The 25,225-nt window shown below is 43.0% G+C and overlaps 1 protein-coding gene across 1 annotated transcript in view; it reads left to right on the forward strand.

Moving 5' to 3' along the window:
* The first annotated feature begins 2,147 nt into the window (after window positions 1-2,147).
* LOC134003669 (protein shisa-6) overlaps window positions 2,148-25,225 on the forward strand; it is a 68,412-nt gene continuing 45,334 nt past the window's right edge. Inside the window, exons 1-3 of the mRNA XM_062442933.1 lie at window positions 2,148-2,677; window positions 4,437-4,597; window positions 12,809-12,910. Of these exons, the coding sequence (XP_062298917.1) occupies window positions 2,148-2,677; window positions 4,437-4,597; window positions 12,809-12,910 (793 nt within the window). The remainder of the gene's footprint in view (window positions 2,678-4,436; window positions 4,598-12,808; window positions 12,911-25,225) is intronic.

A 25,225-nucleotide genomic window follows, 5' to 3' on the forward strand; every position in this document is an offset into this window, starting at 1 on the left:
GATCATGTTTGCTGTATTTAATTTAACTCCTTTACACTTCCTTTTTTTATTTTTTATTTTTTTACTCCATGCTATCTCTCCAGGGTCCCCTTCTTCTGTGATTTTTTTTTTTTTTTTACTAGTGCTCTTTTGGCCCACATCATTACAGCCCTCCTGCCTGCCAGAAACACTCCCCAGAAACAATATGCTGTATTCTCCTCACGTTGCATGCGTTCCCAACCAAGGCGGATAACTGCGATTTAAGGTCCGGCTCTCACTCTGCAGCTTCCACACACAGACACAACCCCCCCCCCCCCCCCCCCCTCTATCTCTCTCTTTCTGTAGCAGCTGATGTGAAGACACCAACAGTATTTTAGTATTTTTTGTGATCTGAAAGTGTTTACTGTAAATATGGTGCACTGTAAACCTCTCCACCGCTGAGTTTTTCCATCATAACCAACCTCTACACCTGCTCCTATCTTGCTGAAGGTAATTTAATTAGCTTTACATGGAGACACCTGCACAATGGGGGTTCACTGGTGACCATGGATATATATGGCTACTGAAGAAGAATACAAACATGTATTTCTAACAAGGACAGAGCTTGTGTGTGTGTAGGAGTGAGGTTTACAGCCTTGGTTCATTTCAGTGCAGAGGCATTGAAACACACTTCACTGGTAATTTAGCCCTATCAGTTCTCCATAATCCCCCAGGTGCCATGGGCTTGGCTACAGACCAACGTGAATGACTTTATCTGAAATAATGAGTGTATTAACTGAGACAGCACAGCCAATTATGGGTTTCATCCTGAAAACGATGCTTGTTTACAGGCATGTAGCTGGGAAATGATAACAGGCGGCGTACAAAAGGTCGAGGGAGATTGTGAATGCAAATAAACATGCGGAGAGCTGAGAGAGAGAGGGAGAGATGGAGAGAGAGAGAGACGCACAGTTGGAGGTGTTTGCTGGACGTGGCCAGCGACCATGTTCTGCTGGACGGAGGTCTGTGCAGCCATTTAATTTAGAAGTGTTAATGCCAATAACCAGGCTTGGAGGAGGAGGAGGAGGAAGAAGAAGAGGGGGGGAAAGGAGGGAAGGAAGGAGGGGTGTGTGTGTGTGTATGCGTGTGCGATTTACCGATACTTGGCTGAGTTCTGACGCCAGCACTGAAGTGATGTAAGAGACGGAGGGAGGGAGAAAGCTGAGAAGGAGGAGAGAAGAAGTAGAGAGAGAGAGGGAGAGGGAGAGAGAGAGGGTATGGTTCAGAGCTCTGATAGTCTCCTCACTTTCGGAGACCCAGACAGAGAGCAACTCCCCAGCGGGTATCCTAACAGAGGTAGGCTGGCTTTTCCACACGTCCACCACCACTACCAACCTTTTCCATATGACAGAGAATTATCATCCAGTGTAGACCTATGTAAGGACATTTGTGGGGAAAAACGTGTAATCAGTATCAGTTGTGCTGTTTGTTTGTTTTTTTAACATGAGGAAAAAACATCAGAGTCAATTTGAAGATGCGCTGTGTGGGTGTCAAGTTGAATGCGTCGTGCAAACCTGCAAGAATGATTTAAAAACACGATGATTTTCTTTTTTTTCTCCTCCCCACTAATATCTGTCAAGTTTTCTGGAAGCTGTGTACATATATAGGAGGCTGTTAATTAATTTGCTGACGTGCCTCTGACGTGAGGATAATACCTAATGAGCCCATTTGGCTTATTTGTTTCTGCAGCTCTACAGTAACTTAAGTAAGTCGAGCCAGAGCTGACTGGGTCTCCAGGATTCAGCACCTCGGACAGCGACGCACCGCAGCGGCTTCCAAGAGCCGCTGTAGCCGGGGGGAAAGAGACAGAGCCCGGGCACCAATCAGCAGCCCTCCCCGGTCCGGATATGCTGCCGCTGCTGCTGCTGCTGCTGTCCTGTCACAGCTCCGCGATTGCACGGGGTTGCAATGGGCTGTAGTTTGTCCACTGCGTAAGAACAGCCGGGAAATGCCCTTGACAACAGTCTACACAGAGTTGTATTCAGCATGACAGCGGCGCAGGAGACTGAGCGAGTAGAGGAAGGCTCGGCGGCGAAACTTACACAAGACTGAACCTCCGCATGTTTAATCAGAGTTGAAGCGTCCAAAAAAAACCTTAAAAAAACATGACTTCAAGAGTTCTTCGCAACATGGGGATAAGACACCTCCTGCTGCTGCTCATATACCTGGACCCGTTGAGCGTCCTGAGCGCAGCCACGGGGGGTAAAAAACCCAAACAGGCGGCCAGGAAGGTTCCCAAAGCCACCGCGGCGCCCACCGTCGCCGCCCCGCCGAAGACCCCGCAGCCGCCGCCCGCCAGCAACCACGACACCTGCCTGGGCTACTACGACGTGAGCGGGCAGTACGATAAATTATTCGAGTGCAACAACACGGACCACCGGTACTGCTGCGGGACGTGCTACCTGCGCTTCTGCTGCGAGTACAAGAAGGACCGGCTGGATCAGAAAGCCTGCAAGAACTACCAGACGCCGGTGTGGGTGCAGACGGCCACCCCGTCACCCATCCCGACCGGTGAGACGTACGATCCGAGCATGGATCAGACCAACACGGCGGTCTATATCACCTGTGGGATCATAGCCTTTATCATAGTGTTGGGAGTGTCGGTCAAAGTTGCATATGACAAAGCCACAGAGCCGCCTCAGGAAATGAATATTCACAGGTAAGGCACTAATAAGAGGCAGGACTCATTAAAATCATAATGTGTGTGTGCAGGATGATATGTGTTTTAAATTGTTCTCTACTCACAGTGCTATACAGAGTTCAAAGGTCAAGACTCATATTAAGAGTTCAAAGGTCAAGGCTCATGAGGAACAGGCCACTTATGCCGTATGCTGCAGTTTTCAATATCGCACCATAAAACAAAAAAAATGTATTGTTAAAGCTGGACTTGATGTGTTTTTTTGCCTCTATATGAGAAATAATGAGCTACAAATGCGGCTAGTAATGCGTTTAAATGAATGAACAGATTTGTTATCTGAAGAAAAAGCAGACGAGCACCTTTTCAGATCAGATTCTATGAGATTGGCAGCAGATGTTAAATACCAAAGAAGTGAATCGAAATGAAAGCCCTGAATAATTACGGGGGAGTTAAAAGAGAAGTGATTGTTGTAGGCTGATGTTCATGTAGAGAGGCTGCATGTGTGTGTGTGTGTGTGTATGTGGGAGTGAGAGGGAAATGATGGCCAACATTTAGATTTTGATGTTTGTTATGGATGTTTGTATTGCAGATGAAGTCTTTTTCCTTCATTTTTATTAAGCTGAGATAATATTTGCACCCTCCTCCTCCTCCTCCTCCTCCTCCTCCTCCTATCATCTTTCAATCTAACAATAGCCCGGATATTTGGCTCAAGTCAAGGCACTCAGCTGTCAAACATCATACTCCACTATCCTCCCTCAATCCCTTCTCCCCCCCACCCCCACCGCTCTCTGCAAATCCAGCACACTCTCTGTCTGGCGCGTTCAGGTTCAGGTGGGGATTTTGACAAGAATGCTTAGCAGAGACGGGATACCGCGGCCTTCCTCCTCTCCTCCGCTGGCTCCTGCTCCCCTCCCTCCCTCCTCCTGAGGCTTATCGCCATATGAGAGTTATCATACATGAGTGGACCACATGTTGTAGGCCGTGCCCACATCAGTGAACAAATGCTGACACACATTATTTCCTCCAGATTGAATAGTTTTCTTTTTTTTCCTTTTTATTGGATGCATTATTCAACACTCGAGCAATCTTAAGACTGTGAATAATGGATAGTGTTAACGTTGAGGCTGTATCAAGGTCGTGTGACATGCATGCACGGCTGCACATTCAATAAGTAACAGGAAGAGGGGTGGGGGAGAGAGAAAGAGGGGGGGGGGGGGGGTGGAGGGTTAAAATATTAATTTAAAAGCGAAGGTTATGCCGGTGATACATTTGTCGTACAAAAGCTTTGAGCTGCTGCGGCGGCGGCGGCGCAAAAGTAATTTGATTTCCTCTTCAAAAGCGACGCCAGAAAAAGCAAACAAACACTTTTTGAACTTTCTTTCATCACGATTGCCTCTCCCTCTCTTCCACTCTTCTTCCCCCCCTCAAGGGCTTCATCCTTCCATATGCACCTGGTGCGGTCTGAAAAACATTCAAATTCAACCCAATTAGACGACACACTCGCACATCCAATGTTGTTTCTCTCGCAAATGAACATTTGTCATGTTCCCAGACTTAAAAAAAAAAAGAAGGAAGAAAAAGAGAAAGAGAGCAACCCTGAATTACCCACAAAAGCACAAGACTGCCTTAACAATTAGCAGCTATTTGGCGTGCAGAAAACAGAAGTCATTTTTTTTAAACTTAGCTCAGCTGCACGCAATGAGAGGCTGATACAGATGGAGATGATGCAGAGAACAGTATTAACATGTGCTCTTGTCTTCTTTTTTTTTTTGGTTTTCAGGGCCCTTGCAGACATCCTGAGGCAGCAGGGGCCCATTCCCATATCGCAATACGACTGTGAGAATTTCGCAGCGATGAACGGCTCACCCAAAGACAACACACCAGTCAGAACCTCATCCAAGAACCACTACACCCCTGTTCACACCTCTAAATCCAACCACGGTAAGAGCTCTTCTTTTACCTTCTCCACTCAAGCACTTAAAGCTCTGTAGCTTTCACAAGCATCCACCAGTTTATGTGTCATGACTGTTGGTCAATACATTACTCGGAGACAGATTCTAACAGATCAGCTGTGTTTATTTGCCATATATTCATTATTGCTCGTGCAAAATTCTAGATTGCACTCCAAAGAGCGCCCACTGTGCTCCCCCTCTTTCATCTCCAATGTTAACATCCAGTAATCATCCGATTTGAGCGAGAGAGAACGACAGAGAAAAAGAGGGGCCTGCTAGTGGAGATAATTACAGGCTGGCAAGGTAGCGCGGCCCTGCAGTCTCTGACAGGGTGTATATGATGACCTCACAGTCACTCAGCTGGGCGAATCGGACGGCTGCTCTACGCCCGGCGCACGGCGTGATTTAACCCCACAGTTCAGAAAACAGACAGGGAGCGTAAATCGGTAATACGGGCGAAACTGTGCAGGAAAAACAAAAAAAGAGGAGAGCAGAGGAAGAGAGTCAGCGCCCGGCAGGTTGTCGGGTAAAGCAGGTGTTATCAGATCGAGAGGCAAAGACACAGATGGAAAATAATGAGATATTAGAAACACAAAGGAGTCGCTGAGATGGAAAGGAAGATGTTTCGCCTCAGCGCTGCATGTCTTTAACAAAGAAATATATCAATGTTGAAAACTTTGCAGCTGTTAAAACACCGAAATGATGTTATATGAAAACATAGCTGCTACTACTCTCTACTGCATCAATGATGGTTCTTTGGGAACATAAGATTGGTGTCATCTGATAAAAAAAATGGATCCCCCCTCAACCTCCAATCCCCCATACCCAGTTATTGTTTTGTTGCCAGGCAACAATGTTCCACATCGATATAAAAACATCAAGGAATTCAGATTTCTATAGAATTGGTAGGCACATTGTCTCTGTCCAGTATAAACCTTGTACCGCTATCTCCAGATTCTGAGAAATTGAATTCTTGAGTAAAAATTAAGGATCCATTGAAAAAGTTCTCCTACTCCTCAAGCAAAATAAACCATCTAAAAATCCATTTGTTTATCTTAACAATACATTTTACAAAAGAAAAAGTTGAAGAAACATATTTGTCTCAGGACAGTGACGTAGCTTACGATCCCTTGGTTTTTAATGTAATAATACAGTATTTTCAGTATATACTTAAATTGAAATCCAGAGTCTTCGATTTCTGGTTTCTTATTCTACATGGAATCTGAGGAAGCAGCTGATTTTGGTCATGGAACAAAGATGAGAGTCACAGAAACTGCACCCTGACTCTGCACAGTTCAAAGCACATTCAAACACATACAATATATTTCCACCCTACACGCTGCAGTATGGAGTTTGTACTATCCTGGGAAATGGGAATGGATCCTTCTTGGTTTAAGAATGATCCATTTCATTAAAAACCAAGGATTTGTGGTTTTGTGTGTGTAGACACAAGTGCCTCTCAAACCTGATTAGTGGATCATCCCTCTCTGCCACCGCCCCCCAATAAAACTCAAGATCTGAACCACTTCATCAGGTTCCCTTCTGCACTCCAGTTAGTATTATAACAAATCATCATTTTACATGATAATCACTCAATCAACCCCCGACCCTTCATCATGGTATCATGGTATCATCCAACAAGTGGTCTAACTGCACCAATTGGCCTCGAGGCAACAAAGTTTATGAATATACATGAAAATAAATGATGTCCTTAAACCATCAGTTATGTTCCTTTAGATCAATTTCATCCCTGGGTACATCATTATTATGGTTACTCTCAAAGGACCGGTTGTAAATGCGAGACTATATAAATGTATCTACTTGATACCATATTACATAATCGCCCCTGCATTCGATTTGAAGATTTAAAATGTATATATCCATACTCCCCTCAGGCGAATGAAGATGTGTTTCTCAGTCCAGTCATCTTTAAATGCGAGGTTTTCCTCTTTTTTTTTGTATCGGCTAGTTTTCAACAGGACATTCTCTTCTATCAACCTCAACAAGCTTGTTATCCGTGGCGACTAGCAGCAGCCCAATGATGACAGCTGAGGTGATGTGATAGCGATGTGTCTCTCAAAACTAGTCCAGGGTCAGGTTGAGGTGACATTTTGTTCCCAGTTCGGATTAAAATGTCATTCATTAAGATCCAGATTAGATTCTACCTATTAAGTGTGTATGATATAAAACATTCTCACAGATTTTAGTCTAAAAATCAAATTCAGTTCAGAGCTGCTCATTGCTGAACACCTGCTATGACCTATACATGTACATACCCACGCAAATTACATCCCTTCAAGCTCTTGCATGCCACCTGATTCAGCCCACGAGCCTTGAGTTTGACACATGCGATACAGGTATTTATGCACATTATTGTAATTTTCCAGTTATTTTGAATTCAAGGCGTTAAATAATCACATCAATCTTACACTTCTCTGGTGTTGTGCCACATGTGGTTCTGCTTCCTGAAGGATGTTCCTACCTCCAAAACCCAACATTACACCCACCTTTAGCTCCTCATTTGCTTCATCAGCAATGTGTCACCACATAATAAGTGTGTGAAAATGTAACCATATGCTGTAGGTGTTACAGTGTGTAAAAAAAAAAAAACACCAGACACCTTATATTGACCTCTGCTGGTTATGACAGATGTGCAAGAATCACAGCACCTGATACAGAACGTGTAGTCGGTGTAGTCGTTTGGAGCAGCGGGACAGCAAAAAAATCCCTTAGCACGCTTGTCTCTAAATAATACATTGTGCATATTTCCAGTTTATTTAGATTTACAGTCTTGTACATCATGTAAACTTGGCCTCTTTCTGCCACACAGCTATATATCAGATACTTGTTGGGAACATTATCTCTTGGCGCGTTTTATTGTCACCACCACAGTCTGCGTTCATTCCCCCAGCTTCTTTCCCTCTCACTCCCTATCCCTAACGGTCACTGGTCAAGCCATGCAGGGTATACACAACTGATACACAGCTGCACATGGGCACGCTGCCTCCAGTATGACCTTGCATGCATTTATACTCCAGCAAAGGTCGGGCGTCACTTTATCTGTCTATCTGTCGCTCTGCTCGGCTGGGACTGTTTTGCCTCGCTAGCGCCCAATCACCGCAAATAGAACACAACCAAGAGGCCCGGCTCAGCTCAAGCTCAGTCGTACTCCAAGCCAAACCCCCCCCCCCCCCCCCGCCTTCCCCTCATCAGGGACCGCAGCAGTCCTGACGGGGTTGGACATGAAAGGCAGTGACAGCGCAGGCGAAAGCGTGGTTAATGCGTGCATATAAATTGGGAGCTCCACGACGGTGCTTGTTGGAGAAGGGAGCCCACTTGCTCTCATAGAAAATGCATATTCATGTTCGCCTAAATGGGCATTTGGCACAGAGTGGGGGAGGCAGTTCTCTTAAGGAGCGGGTCCTCGGCTGGAGATGGAGATGGCACTTCACATTCAGAGGCTTTTTTTGAGACACTTTTAAATCAGGTGGAAAGACCTCATAAAGTGAGTGGCTAAACAGCCTGAGAGGATACTATCAGCTTATGTCAAGAGCGGGAAAAACATCAATTTCTCCTTTGATCAGTAACATAGTAGTGATGCCCAGTCGCTCTCAGCAGCCATCACTTCCCCATGGAAGTATTTCCTTTTACACCCAGAGCTTTGTTTAGGCTCTAAAAATACATGCATGATTTTTTTTTTTTTTTTTCATATTGCAGTCCTTGTGTGGTGACACTGTACCCTTGGTGCACTGAAAAACTTCCCTGCATTTCGAGAATGATATATTTAAAAAAAAAAAAAAAAAAAAAAAAAAAAAAACAGAGCCCAAAGCAAAAACAGTACAGACAGCATAATATGATACCAGCACAAGTGTTGCTATTTTTAATTCGCATCCAGTCTGCATTGTTGTGGGCTCAGATCCACTTTTGGGGTTGGGGGGGGGGGGGGGTGTAAACACAACCCGCCCTGCAGCCACAGCAAGGAGCAGATACCTTTACAGGAGTTCGCCTTTGGTCAAAGTAAACAATAACCTGGCTTCTGTGAGTAATGCAGTTTGGCCCACAGCTCCGTTCAGATGGAGTTGATTTGTTTACCGGCGCACCACAGGCAAAGATGTGCCCTTTTCTTTAGGGTTTTTTTTAAGTGTTGCTCGGTTTCCTCTCTGACATTTTCTTAATGTGCACAATGATGAAATATAGTTTTGAGGTAGAGCGCAGAGAGTAGCTGTTTCCTCGTAGAAGAAAGGAAAAAGAAAAACAATTACTCCTATATAGCGGTGTAGGGAATAGGCAAATTGGATTATGAGTTATTGGGGCTGCATGAGAATAAGCAAGAAGAAGAATGTTCCAGTGCATGCTTCAGCAGAGGTTTGGAAAAGCCTTCAGCCTTCAGCTGGTATCTACACAGTGTGCCGTTTGAGCTCCTGAACGCTACTTGGGGGTTTGTTTTTGGGGATGAGCAACCTCCCGCTCTTAAAGGTCAGCTGCTCTGGACAATTAGGGGTCGTGATGATGGCGTAACGTTTCCAGTTATTTAGCAGCTTTGACATGACCTTCAGATCCTCGTGTGTGTGTGTGTGTGTGTGTGTGTGTGTGTGTGTGTGTGTGTGTGTGTGTGTGTGTGTGTGTGTGTGTGTGTGTGTGTGTGTGTGTGTGTGTGTGTGTGTGTGTGTGTGTGTGCTCTCCATGAGTTACCCAAACAACAAGTTTTGCCTAAATAACAAAACACTGATTTAATTACTTTAATTATTTGCCAATGGGCACTTTTTATAATCATATTCAGTGAGGCCCCCCCTCCCCCTTGCCCCAACCACTACCACACACTACCCCACTCACACACACACCCACGCCCCCTCCGACTGCAACCGCCTTCCAATTAATCCTTAAAGTGTGCAGCTATAATATCTCCAGGGTGACCTCTCTCGCTCCCCATTGGCCGAATAATCATCACCCACATGTTAAAAACAACATTTCTATGCTGACTGCGTCAACATGTTTTAATAGAAGCTTCCTCCTGAGTGCACCTGTGTTCAACCCCTCAGCATCTGAGAGACCCCCCCCCACCTAATTGTCTCCTGCCCTAGATCTCATTATTGCCCCTTATTATACAGCCGGACTGTTTGCCCCCTAAGTGTGTGCGTGAGGAGTTTCAGGTGTGAAGGCAGGAATCCATCAGGATCTCTTTCCAATAGCTGTACCAGGTAATTATAGAGCAGTGTCGATCAGGACTTGCTGCACTGCACCATTAGTTTCATGAGAAATGAGGAGAAAGGTTAAAAGAAAACTAGGTAAGGTGGTATTTAAAAATCAGTGGTGTCCAAAAGGCTTCAGCATGTATCTCAGAAGAAGATATGAAGACATTATAGAGATGATGTACACAGTTCCATGTCCACTCCAGCAGATTGTCATCTGATAATGCTATAAAATCGGTATACCGTGTAAATTACCTCTGCCCGGCTGTGTTAAAGCTTAATCGACCTTGGAGTCGGAGTAACCTCCCCGAATGCCAGCCGTACAGTATCACATCCGGCTCGGTCTACGCTATAATTATCTTATTATTCACATTTCCTTCTCTCTCAGAGGTAATTCTGAGGTGTAGGTGTCCAGTGAATAAGTTTGATTAAAGAAGTATTACCATATGAATCCTCCGTGCCCGCCAGCTTCCGCCAGACGTTCATTTTCATGGCACATCTTTGAGGTGAAAGTCACGATTTTCTTTTGTATCAAGGACGATAAATTCATGATGTGTAGCCTTCCCCCTGCAGGCTCTTCATGCTGCCTCACCTTAATGAGCTGGGAATGGGGAGCAGGAGGAACAGGGGAGGGGAGGGCAGGGGGGGGATTGGTTTTGAAGGGTCTTTCACATTCGAGGGTTGTCGCAGTGGGTCGTGGAGTGGCCTACCAATGACAAAGGTGACAAAAGGAAGACAACAATAGCGTTCGTAAAGGCTCACGCGCACGATTGGTCCCGTATGACAGAACGGGGAAAATAACCCCAACAAATTCTCCATCTGCAGCCGTGAAAGCAGCGTAGGGAGAGGTATGATTGAGTTCAAAGTGCATCGGTATGTGGGTGGGTGAAAACATATTGCTTTTTTTTCACCCCCTCCTCAAGATCATCATACCCGCGTTTGCTTGTGTGGTTCACATTTCCACCATTTCCCCCTTCGATGTGTGCCGGAGGGAACGACACCACGGGGAGGTTTTCCATTTGACACCATGACACAACTCGGGGGCCGTTGAGAGGGTGATGAAAAGTCCTGAATACTATTTTCTTATATGTAACAAGTGTCCTTTTCAACTTTATTGAGGCTTAGTGGTGCACAGCCATTCAAGCTTGTGACCACTTAAAGGGCAAATCCAGTGACTTCTATTAAGCTGAAAGACTCCTGAGGAACAGTTTACAAAGCAGAACAGGCCAAGACATGAATTTTACACAGTCCTGACTCAAAATGAGCAGTTTGCTTGTATGTTTAGCATTGAACTTGCAATTTACATACTCAGCACTGATTGGGTAGTTGAGTAGCACTATATTAAAGTAATTCATTACCCAAGCAATGTGATTCCATGCGTCGTTTCTTTAAATTCAAATCCCGGGCTTGTTAAAGTGGTAAACCTTCAAATTTGAGTCCAGGATTGATTCGGCGACACCTGTGGTTACCTTGGTTACAGCACATGCAGTTTAATACTGATTGAGCCGCTACTTTTTCAAAAAATACAACAGAAGAGCAACCAGTGTCTGCTTAAACCCAACAAACTGATGATTTAATGAGTCAAAATCATGCGATCTCACTTCATTTAGCAGCAGTTGTCCACCCAACGGCTGACAAAAACGATGCCAAAATCTTTTTTGTAGAGGCTTTAGAACTACAGGAAATTGCATTGGGAAGCATTCCCAATAAATGCTTCCCAATGGGTCACCAGTTAGACACTTTTACTGAGGAGCAAAGCGTTAAAAGTAGACAATATTGGGTTACCATCAGTGGCAGCTTCACACAGACTGACAGAAAGTAACAGAAAACAGTGAAGCTGTTATAAGTGAGATCAAATTGCGCGCAAGAATCCACCACTACCAATAACATCTACCGTATAGAGAGATAATTCCTCAATGCTATACTCAATAGCTGTTGCAGAAACAATGGCCGACATAAGTAGCATCAAATTTGGGGTTTGACTTTATGGAAATCTTCATGATTACAGCTTTAAAGTCTGTTTAAAGTCCAACCGTGCTGTCGGATGTAACAATCAGTTTTTCCTGAGTGAGTCAATGTGAGCAGAACCCGGTTGTGTTCAGGTTGTCAAACACGTGTCAGTGGACAATCTCAGCTTCTCCAGGTTACACCGCTGGGCAACTTCTGAGTCTGAAGTTGTCCCAGGAAGTTATTTAAGGTTCAGTTCCCAATGAATACCATCTCCACTTAACTGCTCGAGGCCGTATACATTAACAGAGTTTTGGTTCCTACTGTCATAAATGTTGAAAATAGCAGGATCGTACACTTCCTATAATCCTACTCAATACCATCTTCCATTAGACTCTTTGCTAGAAATGTGTTAACTGCGATGACATCACTAATGATTACTCTCACTGGTTATTTTTTGAGAACAGCAGCTTGATAAATGACTCAGACAATAACGTTGATTGAATCTAATTAATTTCCTGTTGATCAGCTAATCTACTGATGAATTGTCTCATCTGTAATCGAGGTTATTTCCTCAGACTTAAACTCCTGAGCGACAGAAGCGTACGATTCACTGTCTGAATAGTTCACCACATGATGAGTAGACCGATCTTGAAGCGTTCCCCCTGCAAAATAAATCAATGTCTTCTTGTGACCCATTGTCAATGCCTTTGGGTCAACCAAAGAGTTTCATTTGAATAATATTTACAGGACTGACCAGGTAGAAATATCGTGTAATTCATAGAGAATAAAGACTAAAAAAGTAAAGTTTAGAACAATGTATCTTTTCATTTTCGGCTAACCTTCTTGTGACCCTTCAGATTTAACTTTTCACTGCTCAAAGGTACCCAACCCTTAGATTGGGAACCACTTTTTAGCCTTAGTGGATCTTGCAAATGCTTGACCATGTGCACATATGTTAGCCCGACTGATTGTATTCATGTGTGTCTGTTTCCAAATAAATGTTTGTATGTGAATGGTTCTACATGTTGCGTGTGTGTGTCTGTATGTGTGTGTGTGAACAGGTCTCCACTACGGAAAGGAGAGCGTCCGGAGCAGCGGAGGCGCCGAGCTCCACAACTTCATCTCCTCTGGCTTTGTGACGCTGGGTCGAGGCCATTCGAAAGGTAAAGTGCCTTTTTTCTTTTCTTTTCTTTTCTTTTCTTTCCTCTCTCTCTCTCTCTCTCTCTCTCTCTCTCTCTCTCTCTCTCTCTGTCACACACAGGAGATTGAATTAACTCTCCTTATCTACGAAATATACCTGCTGAATGCTAAAAACGACCCCCGTGTAATGCCCCTGCCGCTCGCAACACTGGTGATCAACAACAAGACACACAGACAGAGGTGAAATGTTTCCAGATGCAATTTCCCTCCTGAGCAATTCACACGAGCTGCCTCCGCATTTTTGCAATTAAATACAAGCAAACACGCACACTTACCGCCGCTGATGGGTGACGACAGGGTGGAGAAGGTGACTCGGAATGCTGCAACACACACACAAACACACACACACACACAACCTCAACGCACACATATGAACGCAGCCATTAGCGCGGGGCCAGAGTTTTCCCATGGGTAATACACTGATTAGTATGCAGCCATGTTGGCCCAGCTCTTGTGATTTATTCCCATCCATTTTGGCTCCACAAATCAGATCCTGTGTGTGTGTGCGTGTGTGTGTGCGCATGTGTGTGTGTGTGTCACCTTGCGGGGGTTGCAAGGCGAACTCTTTTACCTGATACTGTTTTCTAAGGTTTAATTGAAAGTGTTTGTGGCAGGGCAGAGACTGCTTGTAATGCTTCATGGTGGCTGACTGTCAGCAATCTACATATATGATGTGTGTGTATATATATGCATATAGATATATATATATATATATATGCTGTATCTCCACTCTTATTCTTTGCCATGAAAACCTGCTGATATCCTGTTCATCTTAATAATTACAGCAGCTGATGACCTGTCATTGCTTTTTAATGTATACGAATTCAGATTTATGCGTCTCTTGGCAGGCATGTGTGGCCTTTTTTTTCTCCACAAGCTCTTTTATATAAAGTATCATGGGTTTGTGCACACACGCACACACACAGACACACCAAAAAAAAAACTGCAGGGGACCGAAATCTTCCCCACGCTTTTTTTTCTAATGAGGAACCATCATATTTATGTTTACATGAAATGAGCTGTTTTTCCTCCTTGCTTTTTCACATCCTTTTGTTTTCATCCCTAGAGGGGGGTCCGTTTCACAATGGTATTCACATGCAGCCAGCGGTGAAAAAAAAATCTGCTGATAAATTCTCTGTAGGCCCCCCCCCCCCCCTCCTCATCCTCATCCCCTAACCCTCTACCAAAGATGAGTAATGAGAAAAAAAAAGAAAGAAAAAAGATTGGGTTTGTGAAACCCTGATTCTACTAAATAGATTCCCCCCCCCCCCCCCCCGAACAAATATCACAATAGCGGCTCTCCGGCGTCTCCGGGTATATACTTGTCACAACAACAGCATGGGGTACGGTTTAGCGTTCGGCATCTGTGCAGTCAAATCTGTGTTTTTCTTGCGGCGGGGGGGTGGGGGGTGGGGGGTGGGGGGGGGGTAGCCTTTGATATTTCCTCCGCTGCAAAAACAAATGAAACGTGACAGATTGAGATCTTGGAAAAAGGTTCGCCGATGCTTTAAATTCTTGCAAAAAAATAAATAAATTTGAAAAAAAAAAAAAAAAAATATGTGAAGCATGTGCCAGAGAATCATTTCTTTAACAGTAGTTTTCTTTCCAATATCTTTATTTGGCTGCTTGTGTGTGTCTGTGTGTGTGTGTGTGTGTGTGTGTGTGTGTGTGTGTGTGTGTGTGTGTGTGTGCCTAGAGGCAGGTACAGTATTAGAGAGGATTGAGTCCTAAAATCAATGATACACTGGTGTAAAGTTGGGTTTGGACACTGTTGCCGCTCGGTATTATCTTTAGCTTTTTCACTAGCGTTCAATCACTTGAGGGCGGCAGAGGGGAACGAGCAGTTTAACCAATCCTCCCCCGCTCCTCTTTACAAGCACCCTTCATTTCTCTACAAAAGCAGCTGCATAATATATTACTTCTGTCCTTGCCTGAGTGAAGGATTCAAATTGCTCCTACCTACCTACCTACCTACCTACGTACGTTTTTCGACAACACGTGGTCATTTATCTTTCCCCGTTTAATGATTCGCAAATTGTTAGGAGACCTTTTGATCCATCACTTGACCCGACTTTGAATTTATCCAAAAATCCGTGGATGGAATTTTATCGTCGCAACGGTGGAAGCGATGGAAGCTGTGGGCTGGTGTGAACTCTGAAGCGATGAGAGGGAGTCAGGTTAAGGTTAACAGCAAGTAAACAGTCCGGCTGAATTTTAAAACGGTAGCGAGCTTCATTCTTTTTTCAAGAGGTTTGCACAGCTTGGTTTATTCTGGCTGAGAGTAACAAAGCTGTAAAAAAACAAAACAACAACCAAAAAACAAAAAAAAAGCAAATAGATGTTCAGCGGTCCCTCAGTGGAAAAATCATGCGTCCACGTGAATTAGATGAAAACAGATGTTGTATTCTTTGCTTGTTTTTCTTACGTATATGTTTGTTTAGGAGTCATGATGGAGATTTCTGGCTTGGGTAAGCATGGCGTCTGTTGCCGTGCTTAATTATACAGAGGGAAAGTGTGTTTGGTTGTTAATTATATGGCAGACTGTGTGTGTGTGTGTGTGTGCGCGTGTGTGTGTGTGTGTGTTGCCTGCAGCCCCTTTGGGAGGACAGGTGAGGTCAGGGGGTGTTGCTGTGCTTCAGAGCAGCTGGATCCTTCACATCTGTGTGCCAGGGTACAAAACAAACCTGTGCTGAACTCTAAGTGAGATCAGTCAGAGCTGGGGAGGGCAACAAAAATCCAAAAACTTTCATACAGCAGGAGTCTTTAATTTTCTAAAGTCCAAGATTGCTGTAATTCACCTTTTTGGTTGGTTAATCTTCCCTTAAGCTCACCCAGTGTAATTCTGGATTAAGCTGTGGTTTACTACATTTCCCAGAATGCCTTTCAGCAAGTAGTTGTCACTATTTATGGGCGACACAGAAATTGAGTTTTTATCTGTGCCCCACTTCCATACTACATGCTAATCCTAAACATATAGTATGTAGAGTGTTGTTGGGATTTACTGTGAGGCAGTTATAGGAAATGCATTGCATTTGTCACAGAGATTAGCTTTGTTAGCTGCGCTTCTGCTCAATAAAACTTAGTCTGCCAACAAGATTTGGTGCAACTTTTTCCAGTGGATCAGAATTTTAAATGTTGCAGGGAGGAACGGTAGAAGGAACAGCCTCGTTGAGGGTTTCTGTGAACCAATCACGTCCTCCAAATGAAACGACCAAATATGTTGTTTGACCATGTGACTCCAGAACAGCATATAGGAGCATCTAGTCAGCAGTAATCTGTAGGACATTGTGTGTGTTAAAACTCATGATGTTTTATGATGTGAGGTCTGGTGATCTTTAAGCACCATGACCTTCGTCGTCATGGCTACAATAATAAGCGATCTCCACAAGGCTACATCAGTACCCCCTGAGGCCCCTGAACACTGAAGCTCAGGCCCCCACCCAAACAACTTATATTTTATTGTGATTGGATAACGCTGTTGTCAGGTGGAAACCTTGTAACTCACATATTTAGTTTAGAATGGGTCAAGCCTTGTATCTTGTGTTGTATTCCTGTAGATCTCGACAAAAAAAATTCATTGAGGACCCCTTTCTGCTCAGGGGCCCCTGGGCACTTGCCCAGATTGGCCGTATGGTAGATCCAGCCATCATGGGTCTCCAGTCCACTATTGGGTTATATCCTCTATCCAGGCAACCCTCCTCCAAATGAGGAAATTTATCAATGTATCGATGTCATTTGAACTCCGCCACTGCTCCGGGTCATAATTACTACAGACACTCATACACACCACATATGTAACTATGTGCTGTTTATGGCCGACATACATTACGAACTGTTGTGTCATTTTTCTTGGGAGGGCAGTCTTGAACCAACAGGTCATCAAGGTAGACACTGGAAAACCATTAGCGGCAGCATGGCTCATACAGTAGCTCCCCAACCGTACTGAGACCCAGCATGAGTACACTCAAAGTATTCTCTTGTATGTTTGTGTGTGATGTACTCCCTTCTCCCGCCACGTTGAGTAGAATGGGGGCGGCAACTAACAGCTGTTACACGACGCTGTGCCACATGCTGTTCACAATTTACTATATTGTTCACTACAGAGTAATTGCAATGACCAATCAATGCTCACTAAAGCTGTAATGATGTTTCTCTGAACATACATATAAACTACCATCATTTACTGGAAAGACAGATTTAAAAAAAATTTGATTTCAATGACCGTTGAACCTGTGTAGTGACAAAATAACTTTTTATTTTCCTGTCTGACACTCTGTCAGTTGCATACAGTATATTGAGTGTTTATATAGATAGAGAATGATTTAAGTCTCAGCCTGAAACAAACTGCAGATACTTGTTAGAAAACTTGGCATTCCAACTTCACACATTAGCCAACGCACTTTGCATTATTTATTGTTTACTTACTTCCAAACAGAATATGAAGGCAATTAGTATACTGTAAATACTGTATTCTAATAGTATGTTCTTGGGAACTGGGACGCAGCACTTGACTTTAACTGTGGTGCTATTTGGTTTTTCTAATAAACAGTTTCAAGTTCCATTTATTTAAAAAATATATAATGTCATATGACCTCATTGCTTTCATTGCGTTTGTCACGTGTGTAAAATTGACACATGGACTGGTGATATGTGTTTGGGTTTTTTTGGGGAATTTATATGTGAGACATCGGCAGCGACTGTAAATCAGCGGTCTCTATTACAGCTGATCAGTTTGTGCAACAAGGCTTTGAGACGGTCTTTCCACTCACATTCAGCAGCGTGTCTTTATATATCTACTTGACACGAGCTCACGGACCTACTGAAGTCAGCCTCTCCTCAGATGGAGCGTTAGAGTAGAGGGCCAACACACCAAGTTGTTTGTGTATGAACATTTCATTTCTCTGAGTTGCGTGACTCTTTTCAAAGCCCTGTGTGACTGTCTGGAGTCAGTGTAGTGTGAGGGGTGGGTGACCATCTGTTTCCTGCATGATCTCCCTTTTGCTGATCCCAGTTGCTAATTTGGTTTTGGGATTTTAGGAGATTGAATGCCCACAGACACATGGGGTCACTTTTTGTTTGTTACTTATGTTTTCTATCGTGCTTTTTTCCCCTCCTCTCCTCTCTCCCTCCCTCTCTCTCTATCTCTCTCCCAGCAGCCTTGTGTGTTCCCTCCGAGTGACAATCTTTTAAGAAATGCTAAACTTTATTTAGCATTCACAGCTGCTTACCTTGCTCCTGTCCCCTCAGCCATCTGTCCAGATCGATGCGCCGCCTCATATATTCCTTTGCTCCTGTGTATTCTCTTGTCCTCTTGTCCAAAATTAGGGAGGCAGCGAGGTTGAGGCTTCTGTCAAACTGAGCCAAACTAATGAGGATGCTCACTGATCTGTTGTGTGCGTGTGTATGTGTGTGCGTGCGTGCCGCTGTCAGATGGGACTGCACTGTTACACTGCCTTGGGTGTAAAAACTGCAGAACAGATTTTGAAGCTTCAGAGTCGCCAGTAATTGTATAAAAGTTCTCTGGAAACATAATCTCTGAAGATAGATAAGAGGGAGCCGGAGAAACTTTGCCTCCCTTGTTTTTTCGCTGGCAGTGGTGATGCAACGCCACACACCACATCATCACTTCTTCTTCTTCTTCTCCTTCTTCTTGCCTACGCAAACCGTAGCCCAATAGCAGGCTTTATATTAATTGTTCTTGTCACAGAAGAAACTGCGGTGTACTTTTCTATTCACTCACTGTCACCGGTCCAAACCCTGCACTGTAAATCACTGTCACATTGTCGCACATATTTCTCATTGCGGTTTTTAAAGAGGAGAAAAGCTCAGGGAGTGAACTGGGGATGGAGAAGGGCTGATGTTGCCACTGATGTTGCAAGATTACAACTCCCGACGCCCTTTTTGATTGATTGAAATTTTCTGCCTCGGACAGGAGAGCCAGATTGACAGCCGGGCCGTGCAAATTTGATACTCTATTAAAAAAAAAAAAAAAGCCAGCTGTTATTGCTTGAATGCGTCCGTTTTAATTATTTTTCCATATGTCAGTCTTGTTGATATGAAACGCGGCCACAGCCACAGCATCCGGAGAAGTGATTACTCCAGACAAAGCCTCCCATCCTTGACTTAAGCGTGCGCCATACTTCATTACCTTGCTCAAGCCTAACTTTTTAATTCTGGTCCCTTTTTTTGTGTGTGTGGAGGAAGTCAAATAGTTTTTTTATGGCAGGGAATTAGTGGTTTTTATTTTTATGAATATGATGTGTCTGGAATGGTGGATATGGTGATGTAGCAGCAGAATTAGCATTAGCGGTGGGGGGATGTTATCAGGGAAGTTTTATTTACAGTGCAATTTCAGCACATTAACGAGTGCGAGGGGCCACTAATTGGTGTCCTCCTTATGTAGCAACATGTGGTGTACTGCAGTGTAGTGTTAACAGACCGTAGGGACTTTCAAGAAGGGGGGGGGGGGGGGGTGAAAGAATGTAACAAAGCAAATATGAATCATTTCAGTTCCGCTGTTACGTACCAACAGCTGTTTGCCTCTCATTTGTCCTTTTGTTTACCTTTTCGTGAAGAGCTTGATGACAGGGTTTACAAAAAAAAAGAACCCCTCTCTGCGTTTCTTTCCTCTGATTGTGGAAACCGTCATCTCCTGTTCCTCTGGATGAATCAGATGCCGTGGAACAACAAGCCCACAGGCAGTATCATCATTTCCAGCCTCATGTAATCAACACTCCAGGCTGATGAGGCATAAGATGAAAACATCCGCCCCGTGAAAAACCTTTCGGAGTTGTTTAAGCAACGTGAGTGAAAAAACAAGCTCAGGCAGGAACTAATACGTAGGATCGGTGACCGATGCGTCATCAAGACGCAAAACTGAACATTTCCAGCATATAAAACATTGTGATGTTCACTTTCTGCCTCTTGTGTAGTACTGGGGAGTAACTAGTTACATGAAATGGTGTTATGTCATTAAATTACAAAATAAAGAAGTGTAATCCATTACAGTTACTGAGAAAAATGGTTTCACAGTACCAATTAAACCCACTTTATTCATCAAATATCTTTATTTTATATTCCAAAATCTACATGAACTAATGAATACATTTTCAAATGAGAGATAAATGTTGCTTTATAAGAAATGATCTCCCTTATAAATCATATCAGTATCCATGAAAAACAGCTGAACTTAAATTGTGGTGCTTAATGGGACACTTACCCTAACAGCTGGAAACATTTGTTAGAAAACTAGAAAAGTTATCAAAAAGTCATCAAATGTAATAAGTTACATTACTTATTACATTTTTAATAGAGTAACTAGTAATCTGTAACCGATTACATTTCCAAAGTAACCTTCCCAACTTTAATTAGTCTCAAAACCTGCATGCATCAAAACCAGGTGTGTGCACAGAACATCTGTATTTCTGCTCTTAATGCACAAACGTGCTCTTTTTTTTTTTTTGCTCTTATTTTGAAATATCGCACAGCATGAATTCACCCTCAGCTCAGAATCAAACCTTTTGCATGTCCTTCTTTTTTTGTGTGCGAGTGGATGTTCTTTTTTATATAACACTGTGACTCTGTGCACACGAGACAGCTGTCAGTGTGTGAGAGCTGCTCCCGCACTCAAATGTTTATTGCACTTAATGAGTAATCTCAGTTAAATTAAAAAAAAAAAATCGTCAGGAAGCTTCAGACACGTAGGATCAGTGAATAATTATCTCTATCACTCTCAGGGTGAGGTGGTCGCACTGATGGAACATAATTCCTATTATATTGGATATTACGTGTTAATATATTACTCAGCGAGCAGGATGGAGCGACATCTCTGAATGCTGTTGAGCTGAAATACAAATAGATGTCTAAAATGTTAGTATCTCGATGTGCAAATCACCAAACACATTATTACAGGATCAGACTGACAGTTTACAGTCATGTCTTTGTATCTGTTTAAATGTATTTGAATCTATATTTTTCATCTCCAGCTTCTGCCTCCTGTGTTTAGTCCCCGTCAGATTAAAGCCGAACAAATATATTTGAGATGTAATGTAGCTGCAGCCTGACTCCACTTTATCATCATTAAAGAAACATAAAGTAAATGATGAATTAATGGACAACACTGAATAAAAAGTGTATTGTGTTAACTTACAGACTTTTATTTTTAAAGATAAATGTGCAGCGTCCAGATACACATCCATTAACATCTGTCTCCACTGGATACAAATGGAGGCTGTGCCTTTTATTTACTCGTCGTCATGGTGACCTGTAGTACAAGAGCAGCAATGACGTTGGCTTTTTTCGTTCACCAACACACAAACCTGAACACACTCGGAGTTGATTGAACCAACAGTTTCCAATCTCAGGGTTCAACTCATAGTTCAGGGTTAAACTCAGAGCTTGTTGAACCTGCTTTCTGGAGTGGACCCCAGATCTACATCTAAAACCACAACACTTAGACCTGTCAAATGTGGACTAGATTAACAAAGAGACCCCATAGTCATTAAACCACATTTGATTGATTTGTGAAGCCTTTATTCTATTTTTGAAAACTGAAAAGGGGCAATTTAAAAAGAAAAAGAAAAAAGAGTTCACAAACCTGAGTGTAAGTGGAAGAAAAAAACAGTGAATCAGCTGTAAAATATTATTATTCATGTTTCCTTTTGTTCTCTCAGGCTTTGACTGTGCCACTGATCAAATCAAACAGCCAATCAAAGGTCATGGTCAGAAATAGCAATAATAATAATAATAATAATAAGTAACCAATCAAACGGGTGGACTGTCTATTTCATCCCTGCCTCCAAGGTCTCAAAAGTCAACTTGATTAGCGAGTGTTGCAAGCATGCAGGGACAGTAGGAATTCTGCATAGTAAATGCTGCACTACTCGTTATCATATGGTTATAAATTAACTGAAATTTGCAATCCATAGTTTGTCTGCTTGTTAAAGTGCTATTTAGGTTTTTTTTTGGTGCTTTTTTCTGGTATAATGAAATGATTTCATAGAGCAGAGATCTGCACTGAAGTTGAAGTTTACTAGTAAATTCAGTTGAAAAGTTTAGGTTTCTAACCTTTACATTATTACATTTCAAGTTTAAATTTCAAATGACAATTTTTCTCACATGTAAAAGGCTCTAGATGATTTCCACAACATTAGAGCCCGACTGATATATCGTCCAGCCGATACTGGCCTATCACAGATGTATCCGTTTCGGCATATATGTTGTCTGATATGCACCTATACATCTTTTAATATATATGCAACTTTTTTGCATTTTATGTATATGTGATCCTTTTTCTTGATTTAAGTTTAATACATACACTCACCAGCTACTTCATTACAGGTACACATGTGCAATCTAAATCAATCCAATACAACAGCTCTGCTATAAATTCAGCTTTTTTGAAGTTTATATAGTTTCAGTTTTTGTTAACATTGTCAAAAATGTGATAATTCTACTTTATGTTTATTACTGAAGTCGTAACGGGTGATGGTGGCATACTGAGGTGCATTATATTGAATGGTGCTCCTAATATTTTGCCCCTCTAATGTATGTTAATGGGGTGGACAAAATATTAGGAACACCATTTGATATAACGCACCCTAAAACACCACTATCACCTACATTGCAAAAACAAAAAACAAAAACATTTTATGTATATATTCTGTACATATATGATTATCAGCCCGTATATTGGTATCAGTATTTTTGTACTCCCTACTATCGGTATTGGCATTGACCCCAATAATCCAGTATGGGTCAGGCTCTATACAACATATTTTTTGGCAAAAACAGAACAAGAGTAAAATTCTTCTCATACATTTCTGTGGTTTTGCAAAGATGATGAGCTGTCACCACAGTAATAGTGACTGATTTACCTCCACCAATAAACCCAGACTAGCCGTTAGAAATGAATTGAATTGATCCTTAAATATAGCCTTTAAAATCTGAACAAATAAAGGTTAAAGTATGTTCCTACCTTTTACTGTTCCTGTAGCCAACCAAGCAATCCAGGAACTTTCTCTTCAATCACTCTGGAAACCAGGTCCCACCTCAGGGACCAATCTGAACCCTCAAATCAGTTTTAGGGCCAGAAATCCTGCCAGGCTGCTCACCTTTCGCTCTTCGGCTGATTTTGATTGACAGCGCGCTCATATCGGGCACAGTGTACCTGCTCATACAAATTGATGGTCAAGTTCAGGGGAGGTGGCACGGCTGACCTGCTGGCTAAGCACTCTGTGGAATAACCAATAAGGAAGTGTTAATAAGGTCCATGAGAGAGCAGGGCTGGGGCCGTGGCACTCATTAGCAGAAAGAGAGATCAAGACCGATTTCTCTTGCACGCAATACAGAGGAGATGACCGGACATCTCTATCCTTTGCGCTGTCTCTGGAGTTTCCTCTTACTGAATATGCAGGAGATTCCAGGATTAGGATAAAGGTTAAGGCTTGTGATGGTGAGAAAAAAGTGCTGCAGTGTGTACTTAAATCAGAAAGCGGGAGCATTTCTTACTGAAGCCTGCTTAGTTAGAGGGTTAACAAGGTGTTGGTAGGTAGAGCGTGTGACACTCCTGTTTTAGCATTCACTTTGAGCCGAAGCAGAGAGGAGAGGAAAGAAAAAAGGAGTCGGGTGGTAAAGAGTGACTAGCTGACACGCTAAGACACCTAATTGCAGTTTCCCGTCACCCTCATTTGCACAGCTCGCTCGAAATCCTCTGTGTCCTTTAGCGGCAGGCTGAATTAATGACAATCTCTGCTTTTTTTTGGAGAAATTAACACACACTGCTGCAAAACACACCTCGAGGAGGCTCTTTTTTTTCTCCTTTCTGAAATACCACCACAACACAAATATCTCGAGGTCAATGAATGACAAGTCACCCTACAATTCCTGACAAGACTCCTGGGTATCCTGAGGAACAATAGCACTTCCAGATACACTGCAGTCAATTACAGTGATGTGAGATGCGGGGGCAGACAGAGGAAATGACAGTTGGGAGACAGCTCTCTTATCATTGTCCTTCTGTTGTGGCCACTTTGAAACAAGTGGAGCTATTTGTCTGCCAGCGAGGTACGCTGGGGGGGAAGAGAAAAGAAGGGCTTTTCTTTTCTCGCGGAGAGACCGGAGAAAGGGAATATGTAAGAAATAGAGCGCGGAAGGAATATCTGAAAATGTGAGCGAGCTTAAGAAGAAGAGGAATTTTGAGAAGTTTCGCGGCAGGTAAAAAAGGAGAGGAGATAGAGAGTCCTTGCAGGCAGGTAGTTGGGGGGAGAGGCGGGACAATGGCTGCTGTGATGTTTGCTCGGGCACACCGGCGAATACTCTTAATGTGCAGCATCAATCAAAGACGTTGCCCATCGCGCAGCACGGCAACTTTTATCGGCGCTCATTAAAGTAAGTGCAGATATTTTATGCATCAGTTGGAATGCAAGGACTTTTTCATGCTAATTTCCCTCCTTTAGATTTGTTATTCATCATCTTTGATCAACGGGGTCCTGTACACAAATAAAGTGGAGTGGAGGCTCGCAACGCCTGATGAATCGGGAATCCACTGTGTGCTGAAGCATCACATCTGCGGATTGCTACCGCTGCTTAAGTTTATTTAGCAAGCTCAGGAGTTTTATATATGTTTAATGAAACTGTATAATACATTAAACCCTTCTTCAGTTGTTTAACAAGACTTTCTTTAGAGTTAAATTAAAGAAGATTAACTTCTTTCTGCACAGGGGTTATATATCATCCTTCTAAAGTGCAGAACAAACAGAGTCTGGAAATCAAGTTTTTTTTTTTCTTTCTGTCTCTGTGTCCTCTGGTTCTTCCCCAGAGACCAATTCTCTGATGAAAAGAACATTTAACAACTTTAAATCCACACCTTCTCGGCACCCCTTCACCCCGCTCTCCATCCTCACCCGTCCCTCCTGCAGGTCCACCCACGACTGATAAGATTACTTAAAATGCCACAGCCCGCTCTGAAATAAAATGAACTTGTGAACTTTGCCCCAAATATCCATCCCCATGGACCGTTTTGCTTCCCTCGCGAAACCACGTTAGCAGATGAAAGGAAGTTTGGCATGAGCAGTTGAATTGTGTTTTGGGTCTGGTCCCAGCCTTTGAATTTCAAGCTTCTCCATACTGGGGCTTCTTGTTTTTCTTCTTCTGCTTCACAGTGTAAGCGATGGGAATTGAATCCAGTGTTAGGTTTTAATTGATTTTTCTATGACGTGAACGTGAGCAGTGAACACCCTCCCTCATTAGAGACACGGGGCGCAGATCTGAGAGCTGTT

This window comes from Scomber scombrus, chromosome 21 (assembly GCF_963691925.1).
Source record: "Scomber scombrus chromosome 21, fScoSco1.1, whole genome shotgun sequence".
Classification (NCBI taxonomy): domain Eukaryota; kingdom Metazoa; phylum Chordata; class Actinopteri; order Scombriformes; family Scombridae; genus Scomber; species Scomber scombrus.